Source organism: Dermacentor variabilis, unplaced genomic scaffold, assembly GCF_050947875.1.
Source record: "Dermacentor variabilis isolate Ectoservices unplaced genomic scaffold, ASM5094787v1 scaffold_23, whole genome shotgun sequence".
In the NCBI taxonomy this organism is placed as follows: domain Eukaryota; kingdom Metazoa; phylum Arthropoda; class Arachnida; order Ixodida; family Ixodidae; genus Dermacentor; species Dermacentor variabilis.
Genome location: NW_027460401.1, coordinates 931,846 through 943,962, shown reverse-complemented (window position 1 = coordinate 943,962; position 12,117 = coordinate 931,846). Strand labels below are relative to the sequence as shown.

The following is a 12,117-nucleotide window of genomic DNA, read 5'->3' as shown; positions in this document are numbered from 1 at the left end:
CAACCAGTGACAGCAGCGACATCGGACGAAGCTACAAAAGGCCGCAGCAAGCGCAGGCCCTCTTCAGTGGGCTTGGTGGCATCGTCAAAAACGCCATGAAAAAGCACTTTCTTCTTGTACAGGTTAGAAAGAAATGTCCATTTTCTAAGTGTCACAAAAGTGATGCTATTTGTTTTATGGTGCTACCAAGCCCTGAGTGTATATCGTGTTGTGTTTGCGAGTGCTTCCGCATTGTCCGTCCACTGTTGCTGCTTAGTGGTGACATCGAGGAAAATCCAGGTTTAAACACGCTCGACGAGATCTTAAAAAGGGTTACGGAAATTCAAAAACGCTCATTTACACAAATAGTGGTTTTTTAAAGATATAGCATAAAGATACTATATTTCGAGGTCATGTCGCTGCCCATGCGGGCCGGTACCACGTATCGACGAAAGGGCGTCACACTATCCATGTACGCGACAGGTTACTTAATGATGAAAAGAAAGTGTAAACACAAGGCTCCCGCCACCATGACGCATTTTTTTTTCTACAACAGCGACGCACAACGGCAGACTGATATTTATTTATCATGTACTTCTTAAATACTTCTTAAAGGGGTTTATTTTAGTTTTCATTGCGGAACCGCAAGTGCAGGGAGCGCCGCGCGTACACCACGGCCACGTATATGCTGGAGCCACGCTCTTCTTCCTCTAGCAATATGGCCGCCGGCGGCTTCACGCACTCCCGTAGGAGGCAGCTGGGACTTACACTCCAGAAGTTTAAGTATATAACCTCCTTGCATAAAAACGACAGTATGGTTGCTAATAAATTGTTGGCTTGGATATGTTTGGCACGAGGCCCAAGACGGCACCCTATCTTCTAACGCGCCGTTCTGTTTGCGTTCGCGTCTTTAGAAAGTACTAGCTCAGCGAGACATCGCCCACAGCGAGCCAGCTTAGACGCTACTGCGCATGTTGTACCGCGCATGCGCACTGGCGTCTACGCTAGCCCACTGGGCACGCTGGCCTGCTGGCTGGCTGAGCTATTGGGGGCGAGTTCCAGCACTGGAAAAGCTGGCGCCACCGTCGGCGCGACGTGGCATGAGGGATCACGTGGACACAGCGGCCGCGTCGGCTGCTTCGGAAGTAAATCAAAGTAAAGGCCTGTTCACACTACACGAAATATCCGGCGAGCGAAGCGGATTCGAACGCTTTTGACGCCGAGGAGGGCGGAAAGCGGCGCGGTGAAGGCAATCGGTCCAGGACCCGTTTTTTCCGCTTTCGCCGCAGCCGCAACTTTCGTTTTTGACGTAATAACCCGTTCAATGTCAACATGGCGACCAGCATGTCTGAGCGACCGATCTTCTCCGTAGAAATGCTCATCGACGCAATTAAGCAGCACCCCATACTATACGACAAAAGACACTTGAACTTCAAGGACATTGCCTACAAAGAGCAGCTATGGGATAAGATCGGGAAAAAAATGGGACTGAGTGGTAAGTACGACTGCTATTCACGCTTACTTGTGCCGATGCCGGAGCGACGAGACTTTGATGAGTGGTTTTAAAAGAGAAAATAGAAGAGATAAGTACAGCGCCGTTACTGCCTCTCGTGCGAGGGCACCTCCACAGCGCTGTACAGGTAAGGGGAAAGGGATAAAAAGAGTAGTGGAGAAAATAATGCATATAGAGAAAGACAGCCGAGCGCTAAGGCACGTCAAGGAAGGCGCGGCGGCTACAGCCGCTCGTACAGGTCGGCGCCGTCCAAGTATTCGAGCAGCGCCGCGAAGGCGAGCCCGATGACCGATGAATTTCTCATTGCCTGTACCTTGTTTCTATGCATATTTTCCGTCAAACTTCAGCAAACATTTTTCCCGCGCCGCTGCTTGCTCCTATGCCGTGCATGCTCCGCTCATGCGCCGTTCGAATGCCTGCGCAGGCATGCACGCGCGACACTGATGGCACCGCGAGAGTAAGGCAGTGTTAAAATAGAAACTTTCCTGTGCTACAACGGTGAGCGTAAAGTGTTTCTAACGATTCATGATCTGCGGCGACAGCCGATGCCAGGCAATTATTGCCGCGGGTAACGGCGGTTGTGTTGTGGTCAGCCAAATAAATAACGGCGGTCGGGTATTGCAACACAGCACAGTAAATAGCCGTTAAAAATTATCGGAGGTGCTACGCTGAATGACTCGCAAGAGCGCGAATGAAAGCAAACAAACAGTCCATCAATTCGCTTCATTCTACTTGACAAAAGAGCCTTTTATTCTCCGCAGGTTCGCTGTGTCAAAAAAAAGCTTAAGAACCTGAAGGACACATTCGCGAAGATTCGAAACCAAATTCGAACAAGCATGAAGAGCGGAGCCGGTGCCGCAGACTTCGCCACTATACAGTGGAAACACTTTCTGCCAATGCAAGCAATAATGGAGCCAATTTCAGAAGAGCCAATGTGAGTGGAGCAATTTTCCAAAATCTACACGAGCATTTGTAGCCTTGCTTGTTATATGTTATCCATGCAAAAACCCAGGAGGGAACAAAACCTACACTCTCAAGTTAGTAACCTTTCAGAGTGCTCTCCTTATGTGCAAATATATTTTTGCAGGCTCTATTCAAGCCTTGACTTCCTTCCTGAAGAGTAAGTTCCTGAACAATGTTCTTTCTATCATGTACAGGTTGCGACTCCTGCCAGCCATGACTATATCTAAAATGAATTTATCACAGTGTTATTGCCCAAACTTAGGCCGTCCAATAATTATAGGTTTATTCATTTAATAACTGTTGTGCACTGGAAACAGAAATCTCCAGGACCAAGATGAAGTGGCAGGAACTTCTGGCTCCTCAGTTCCGTCAAGTGGCCCAGCAACACCAGCAGCTGCTGCAACTGAAAGGTAAAGAACTTGTAATATAGGCATACAAGACTGCAATCACTGAAATGCCTTGCAATCTGTACAAACATGGCATTTACACACTCATTTTTACAGCCAACCAACAGAAGATGACTTAGAGTCTGACACAGATAGGTAGGTAGAACACTGCGACTCGAGCTTTTTCATTTCTCATGTAGCACATGCTTGCATCTAACCGCTTGCTATAGTGCCTCTGGAGTGAATGGATTTCGCTGCTGGGAAAGGTTCAATTTTTTCGAAGGACTCCAAGGCGTAAAAAAGCACGGCGGTCACCAAGGAAACAACGGAGGTAAATCAAGAATGATTACATAATACACGAATACTAAAAAAACTGTTTCAACTTGCAGCCCATTGAAAGCCCCTCAGCATGCTGCTGTAACTGCTGCCTGTATGGAGCACCTCCAGGCGGTGCGGACTGAGAGGCAGCAGAAGCAACAACTGCAGCGGGAGCCACAAGATGTCGTAGACCATACGTGCATGGCACTTGCGGCACAGCTGCGAATGCTTGGTCCGAGAGACCAGTCAGATGCGATATTTGAAATTCAAACAATGATGTACCACCGACTCCAAGGAGCCATGAATGAACAAAATTCGCACTAATGTTTTATATGCTTACTTCATCCACACATTTCTACTTTGCTGCACCACTGTATCACTGTAATTTTTACTTCTGTTTACCTGTTATGCATCTTGTTTCTTTTTTCTCTTACTTGATTTAGACTGTATCGTCCATTGCTTCATGCTTTTTATCTGTAATCATGTGTTCAAATGTCAGTTACTATGAGCTGAACTTCTCCCTTTTTGTATTGCTTTTACAAACGCACTGTTAATAACATCCCCTTTACACAATGCTAAGGGGCTTGTAAGGTATCTTAAATAAACAAACATTTTGGATGGCATTTCTTCCTTTGGCATTTCTTGCTTGGCCCATTTCCAGATTTATTGATATATGGAATATGTCAGGAAATACGGTTTGTGCAGTACTGAAATGGTGTGGTATTCACCTGCAACTACCAATGAAAACTATTAACATTTTTACAAAGCCAGCTGTTATGGGGTTAACTGCTGCCACCTTTTCATGATCTGTGATTGCATGTGCCTTTTTGTGTGTCACAAGTGCTGCCAAGTATATAGGTGCAGACACAAGTAAACGGATCATGCTATTCCGTTCTAATTGCAATCAGGCCTTTCCTTTTGACATGAAGAAACAGTTTGTCCATGAGGAAGCGCACTAGTGTCCACCAGCAGCCTGCAGATACCGCAGATGCCACTTTCAATTACTGAACACGTGAAAATATGAGAAGGCAAAATCGTGCTCCATTTGCTATTGTCTGCATCCGTACCTGCAACATACATATCTCTCAAGAATAACTTTTAGAAGATAGCAAAGTGTACGAGGGTGCTGTCATCACTGCAAGCAGGCAATGCAATATAAAATGTGTTTAAAGTGGCTGTACGTAAAATAAATGTTACCATTACTACACTCTGCTGCTCCTGATCATCTCCTCTTGCCAGGGGACATTGCCGCTTCCGATGAAGTGTTTGCAAAGCCTGTCTCGTGTAGTGTAGGCAAGCCTAAACACAAAACAAATGGAACATTGAAGCGTAAGTGCTCGCTCCAACATGTGGCAATTAACATCACTTTAACAACTAATCGTAAAAGCAAGCTATTTGGGGGAATAGTAAGTAAACAGCAGTCCCAGTTTTGTTTGCAGATATTTCCACAACATGATTACCTCGTTGGGTGATAACCTGTGGCAGGCACAGGAGTCAGTCCGCCATTCTCATCCGCTTCTTGCCTCCATGTTCCATCGGTTTGACGTCTCTGCCAATCTTCATAATCAGTAGTTCCTGGTGGGCAGTAAACTGCACGAGAGGAAGCTGTTTGTCATCAGAAAACTGTGAATGCATACACACGGTGATATAATCCGTCTGACGTTTTCATCTTTGGCTTCAAATGGCCGGCGCAGGATGCGCCACCTTTGAGCCAGGATCCCAAAGGCATTTTCGACAACTCGTCGAGCCCTTCTCAGTCTATAGTTGAAAATTCTTTTTTCTTGTAGCTGTGAAAACTGACTTGGTGCTCCCTGAACATCTGGTTGCTGAGCTTGCCCGTCAACACAGTTTCCAAACAAAGGGGGTAGACTGCAGAAGGAGTGCCGCTTCAGTTTCCTTATGAAGTTGTGTAAATTTGCAGGTATAAATTATCCCCAAGATCTAGCACACTACATGTTTACCGCAACAAATGTGCTACAGATAATCGCTACCTGTCAGAAATAACTGCGATGGCAACATTTAGAGTGGTTTAGGTCAATGGAGGAAAAGGATCTTTCCATGCTTGTATACAATCCCTCATATGCATACATTTGCAGCACTGGCTGATGACACATATATCATATTACGAGACCCTTAAAAGTGTGTAAAATCACTCCTCAAGATCTAGCTAATGGCTAGTACTGTAACGGCCAAGAAATGACGAAGGTAATGGTATTACTTACTCTTCCTTGCATACGGCCTCATGAGGTAGGTTTTCAGAGGAAACGCTTCGTCTCCTACAAAGAAGTAGGGCGTGCTGCCAATGTCGGCCAAAAGAGAGTCTTCAGGAATCCCTTGCAGGCTTTGGTCAACTCTCTTGAAGAATGGGCTCCGGGCAAAATTACCCCCATCTGATTCGCTGCCATTGTGGCCTACTTCTGCAAACAAGAACCTAAGAGTGGAGTGGAAACAAATTTTGTTATATTCATATGATCTGGTTCAAGGAAACATAGGCACATTTAACTTGCTATGGCTGCCACGTCACTCACATGAAAACTAATCATGACAGTTGAACTGTTGCATACATCAACATGCAGCTCAAACACCAACTAAATGATACAACTACAACCTTCCTCATTCTTTGAGGAGTTTTATAGATGACAAAGCTAGAAAGGCTCTAGTCAGAATCTGACAAGGTCAAGCCGTAAGTGACTTACAGTGGTTAGTAAAAAACAAAAAGCGATTTTAAACTTTACTTGAAAGGTGTTTTTGTAAAATAAAGTTGCATCAATTATATCTCTATGTTTTCGTTATAAGTTCTTAAGAAAGCATCCCTTACTGGCTGTTTTCTGAAATTAACACTACCGATGACTACTTAGAGGCTGTATATGATTCTTATGCATCTACCACATGACATTGTGCTCTCTGGGATTGAGACCCACCACCACACACAAAAAAGCTGGCAATTGCCAAGAAAAGAAAATCAACCAAACAGCATATACAACAGCTCCAAGAACTTGTAAGTAAAGCAACTGTACTTGCATACCTGTAGTGTGCATCACTGATTGCAAGCATCGACTTGCTGAAAGCATTCTTATAGTTTCTGTCCACACTGCCTGAATTGTTCGGGCACTCAATATTGACATGCTTTCCATCTATTGCGCCTAGGCAGTGTGGCATGTTCCAGATGCGCTCAAACTCTTCGGAGACATAAGTTTAAGGCAGAAAAAAAACGCAATTGATATGTTAAGCACAAGCCTCGAAGATAACCTCGGGCGGGGGATGTGTAAGATGCTCCATGTAGAATAGCAGTCCTAGAAGTCGTAGTAGTGATTTGTACCCTCGACAATGACACTGAAATTATTTATTCTGACAATTATGCTTTTATGTAGACTTTTTTGTACTGGTCGCTTTAGTTTCAAGGACAGTGGTCACGAAGTTTCAGTGCCTAAATTATATTTTATCGATACTGTCACTGGTTTACGCTCCATGCAGTATGTGCAAGGAAATGAGATCAAAGAACTTACCCTCAACCATTCATCTGGAGATGATTGCGTTATAACATATATAGGGCCAAGCACTTCCTAAATGGCCAGGCACACCTCTGAAACAAGGTTGCACGTTGTGGAACTGCCAGCCAAGATATTAAAGGCAGATGACCGCAGGGTATCGCCAACAGCCAGCAATCTGAAAAGAGGAAAAGAGAAGGGACAAACAAATTCAGCTACGCTCGCTAAGTAAACCTTCATGTGTACTGTGGTTCCAAAGCGATGGATCCAATCGCCTCCAGTTCCAGCAGCTATTTTCACTGGATAAAATGATAACACCAACCGTAATCCACATGAAGTTCAAGAACCAAGTCATCAGGCGCGCAAATAATGAGAGGAAATGTGTTCTAAATTCCTCGCATTCTTTCAAGTTATGCTGTATCCGTTACGAGCTTCACAGTATCCCTGATATGACTAGTAGTCTGTTTTCGGAGCAAAACAAAAAGCAAAGCAATATTACAGCATGTGTACAACAGGGCGTGCACAACAGCAAAAATATGTTCCCATCACCTAATAACTTGGGCCAGGCGGTGGTCTGGACGTATAGCCTTGCGAAACCGCGTGTCTTTTTTTGTGATGCGGGGGTCAAGGAGCTCCATCAGTGTGCCAAAGCTGCTCGGTGACATACGCAGGAAGCTGCCGAAAGAGAACCGGCAGTGAGAAGAAAGCACATACAACGCCCCTGTGTGCTCTATCATGAGTGTTGCAACGCCAAACGTGTACCGTGAAATGCTCCTCTCGCTTAAACCGCTCGATTAATGGCGCTTAATTTGCGCAGAGATGGCATACAACAGTCTTGCTTTTTCAATACCACGTATGGGTGATGTACCTGCCTGATTCCATCAATTACTTAGAAATCGGCCCCTCTGCAGCATCGGCGACCTATAACAGTCAACTTACGCAAAGCTGATGCCGGTAGTGCCATTTGGTGCCTATACATATTGCAGCTTCAAAGGTAAATCGTTCCAGAATAGACAAAACAAGCGTTACCCGGAAGGCACCACCAGTATACGCGACAGCTGCTTGTTTAAGGTCTCCGATGCTGCAGCCGACACGGATTTCTAAGCGATTCTGATCGATTCAGGCAAGTACATCCCCCAAACGTGATATTTAAAAAGCAAGACTATCGTATGCCATCTCTGAGTCAAATAACGCTTGAGTAGGCACGGGAGAGCAGCAAAAATGATGTCGCTCACGAACCCCTTTTTCTTTCATGTGCAGCTTGTTGCCCTAACCGGCGTGTGGCTTTCCCTGCTTCCCGGTCGACCAAGTGTTCCTTTATCGTCACCTGTGCTGAACTCAAGACCACCCCTGACAGTCACGACTGCAATCAGCGAAGATGACTGCTTCGCCCTACGTGACCTGCGCAGTGCTTTTGCATTGCACTCAAGCGGCACATCGGCAACACCAGCGCCATCACTCCACGGCGAGCCCTTAAAGGACTGGCGTCGGCTGTCCGCCTTCAGTGGACACGGGAGAGCGGCAAAAATGATGTCGCTCACTAACCCCTTTTTCTTTCATGTGCAGGTTGGTGGTACTTCATCTCTTAATTCTAAACGATCGAACAATCTTTGCCTGCTGCTGCTCCAGTGCCCCAGTGTGCTTTACGATACTCTGTGCGAATGCATTTTTGTTGCGAAACTTTTACTGCTTTGCGGGGATATAGAAGAAAATCCCGGTCCGCTAAACGCTGACTCTAGCAAATCGCACAAAGAATTGCTCGACGCCATAGGGGCCCTTTCAACGAAAATCGACAGTCGCCACTCAGAGGTGATGCATGCATTTGCTGAGCTAAAAGAAAACCAAGAGGAACTTTCACATACAGTCGCAGATCTTGCATGCAGATTGGCAAATCTTGAATCTACTGTCGAATGTCTTGAAACAGCGCTACCTACAGCAGATATCAGTAGTTCTGTTGGCCAGGCCGTTAAGTCTGAAAGTATTGCTTTGGCCTCGCGTCTTGATGATCTAGAGGATAGGTCACGGCGACATAATTTACTGTTTTTTGGCATCCCAGACGGCGTTTCCGAGACTTGGACACAATCGGAAAAGCATATCTGTGAGCTTCTCTCACGCCATTTAAATTTGCGTATTACAGATGGCACGGTGGAGAGAGCACATAGGTTGGGTGCTTATGTTGCAAATAGCCTAACACAAAATACTCACTGGTTCTCCGCCCCTAGAAACCCATGGATAACAGGATCCCTCTTAAAAAGTATTAAAAAACGTGATAACCTCCATAAAAAATTAAAACGCCAACCTTTTAATGTAACTTTAAAGTCGCGGTACATAACTTATTCTAACACACTTACCAGACTCTTGAAAGAAGCCAAGCGTTCCTACTTTGAGAAAACGATTGTCAAACACACAACTAACACCCGCAAAACCTGGGATACCATTAGGTCCTTTCTTCATCTGTCTTCACCAAACCACGCACTGAGCCAACTTAATACAGGAACAAGGGTAGTAACGGAAGCCACTGATATCGCAAATGAATTCAATACTTTTTTCTGTCCTACACATGATCATTCACTAGACAGTACACCACAGCCAGTGCTCAGGCAAACCCCTTATTCATTTTACTTGTTCCCTACATCACCCAAAGAAGTATCCGATTCAATCGCTAGTTTACGAACTACAGGTCCTGGCCTTGATAATTTACAACCTTCTAAAATCAAATTAGTATCATCTCATATCGCCGATGTACTCGCGCACATTGTTAACTGCATGTTCATAACAGGCGTTTTCCCCGATGAATTAAAACACGGTAAAATAACTCCTATATTTAAAAAAAAAAGGTAACCCGCCGTGGTTGCTCAGTGGCTATGGTGTTGGGCTGCTGAGCACGAGGTCGCGGGATCGAATCCCGGCCACCGCGGCCGCATTTCGATGGGGGCGAAATGCGAAAACACCCGTGTGCTTAGATTTAGGTGCACGTTAAAGAACCCCAGGTGGTCAAAATTTCCGGAGTCCTCCACTACGGCGTGCCTCATAATCAGAAAGTGGTTTTGGCACGTAAAACCCCAAATATTATTATTATTATTAAAAAAAGGTAACAAAGCATTCATTTCAAACTACCGTCCTATCTGCATGCTATCTTTTTTTAGCAAAGTCATTGAGAAACTACTTGTAACCCGCTTAACAAACTACTTTCACAAATTTAATCTTCTCTCGCCTGAACAACACGGGTTTCGTAAAGGTTATTCGACTGAAACAGCTATAACATCATTCACTGACAAAATAAAACATGCCCTTGACAACTCCCATATTGTTGGTTCAGTTTTCATTGACTTCAGTAAAGCATTTGACACCATCTGTCATAACATCCTTTCTTACAAGTTAGAAGCTCTGGGCATTCATGGCCCAGCTCTTACGCTCATCCGCAGTTATTTGACTAACAGAACTCAAGTTGTGAATTTCGGAGGTTCACTTTCACGTACTAAACCAGTCACTAAGGGTGTCCCACAAGGCTCACTTTTAGGCCCTTTACGTTTCCTGGTGTACATTAATGATCTTCCTCACTGTTTAACCAGTACTTCATCTATTCTATATGCTGACGACACGACTATATTTACTAATAGCAAATGCATAAATACTGTAATAAAACGACTCAATTCTGACCTAAGCAATTTATCTGCGTGGTGCACAAGTAACAAACTTCAGATCAACCCTTCGAAAACTCAGTTTATGCTTTTTCATACACACAAACGCGTCATCGCTCCCGCGCCACCGCTCGTCTTACAAACTCATGTTCTCTCACCTGCACATGAAGTTGTCTTCCTTGGCGTCAAACTTGACCCCCAACTTAAATTTAACTTGCATGCTGACATGGTTTAAAAAAAATTGCCTTTGGAATAAGAGTACTAATCCTAACGCGCTCGTATTTTCCACAAAACGTCAGAACTTCACTTTATCACGCATTTATTCACTGTCACTTACAACACTGCATCTCAGTTTGGGGAAACACATATTGCTCGCACATAATACATCTACAACATTTACAAAATCAAGCCTTGAGGATCATTAATTTCTCTAGTTACATGTCACATGCTGTACCAATTTTCAGTTCCTTAAAAATACTACCATTACGTTACATGCTCCAGCTCAAATTGGTTTTACTAATATACCGCACACTAAATCATGAAATAATTTTAGATGCATTTAATAACTCTGCTCTCACCAACACTAACAATACGAGATTTTCCTCTAACAACAATTTTTTACTTCCTCGAATAAACACTAATTATGGAATGTTTGCTTCCCTTTTTACGGCCATTAAATACTGGAACAATCTACCACCCCATATTAAAGCCTGCCGCACAACATTAACATTCAGGAGAGAGACGAAGAAATATTTACTAACGACACTACTGGCTACTGATTCATTACTATAAGTATATATTGTGTACAAATCTATTTCCCAGTTTTCAATGGTTTTGTACTTACCTATTGTATCGACAGCCTTTATTTATTGGTTATTCTATATGTTCCTTTGTCTTCTTTTTTCTCCTTTCTTAGGCATTTCAAAGTTTTTGTCGCATAGTCTATATAACATTTGTACTTTGCGTATTGTAAGCATATATTTATTTCTAATTATCTGTTACATTAACCCCGTGTTCTTTGACATGTGTCATTCCTATGTTCCATAATGTGTCAAATACTACATATTTATTTATTCATACGCTGTATCGTTTTCATTTGCTTGTTTTGAACTTCAATTATTGTAAGCAACCTTTTGTAATTGTTAATTTTTTTCATTAACTTCGCGTTTTCTGATGTTTGTCGCTGCTATGTTGCCAAATGTATTAATTCATGCAATGTTAAATTACTAATAGGAGGTCCCCCTGACAGTTCTTGTAACTCCGGGACCTCCTTCTGTACTAATGATGAATCACGAAATAAATAAATAAATAAAGACACGCCCAATCATCGTGAAGTTTTCTTCCTTCAAAACCAAAGAAAATATTCTCTCACAGAAATCTAAATTGAAGAGTACAGGTGTTTCCATTAGCGAAGATTTCTGCAGGGCAACGCGATTGACACGAAAAAAACTTCTCGAATTCGGCAAGTCTAGCGGCCAGCCTTTTTCACTTCGTTTTAATAAACTAGTGATTAACAATAAAGCCTACATATACAGCGCAGTCACTGACACTGTTTGTGAACTGGTGTCCCCTGGAGAGGCGCGCGCGGCTCGCAAAGCACCCAGCGCACGTGACAGGTGATGCGCAGCTGTCTGCAGATGGTGCTTCAATCTTTTTCACCCCAATGCACGCAGTATTCTCAATAAACGAACAACTTTATCATCTCGCATTGACGCATGCTCAGCTGACATAGTTGTCCTTTCAGAAACCTGGCTTTCGGCAAAAATAAGAAATGCTGAGATTTCCGAATGTGAAAAAAGCTACAAGATCTACCGGTACGACCGTGATGT

At 43.8% G+C, this 12,117-nt stretch overlaps 1 protein-coding gene and 1 long non-coding RNA gene across 2 annotated transcripts; one reads left to right on the top strand and one right to left on the bottom strand.

The window, feature by feature from the left end:
* Positions 1-2,763: 2,763 nt before the first annotated feature.
* LOC142568605 (uncharacterized) lies at positions 2,764-4,810 on the bottom strand. Its single transcript, XR_012825478.1, has 3 exons — positions 4,620-4,810; positions 4,357-4,458; positions 2,764-2,858 (listed from the first exon to the last, which is right to left on the bottom strand). It is a non-coding gene; the product is annotated as an uncharacterized LOC142568605 (long non-coding RNA).
* A 3,649-nt stretch (positions 4,811-8,459) lies between these two features.
* On the top strand, positions 8,460-11,908 carry LOC142568604 (uncharacterized). The gene is made up of 2 exons (XM_075678484.1): positions 8,460-8,822; positions 11,603-11,908. The coding sequence occupies exons 1-2, from the start codon at positions 8,460-8,462 to the stop codon at positions 11,906-11,908; spliced, it is 669 nt and encodes a 222-aa protein (XP_075534599.1).
* The last annotated feature ends 209 nt before the right edge of the window (positions 11,909-12,117 follow it).

Bases quoted from the DNA above. Each gene is read 5' to 3' on its own strand.
- LOC142568604 (XM_075678484.1), top strand. From the start codon at position 8,460: ATGCATGCATTTGCTGAGCTAAAAGAAAACCAAGAGGAACTTTCACAT. The intron at 8,823-11,602 runs GTTGCAAATAGC...AAATAAATAAAG, and splicing joins CACATAGGTTGGGTGCTTAT to ACACGCCCAATCATCGTGAA.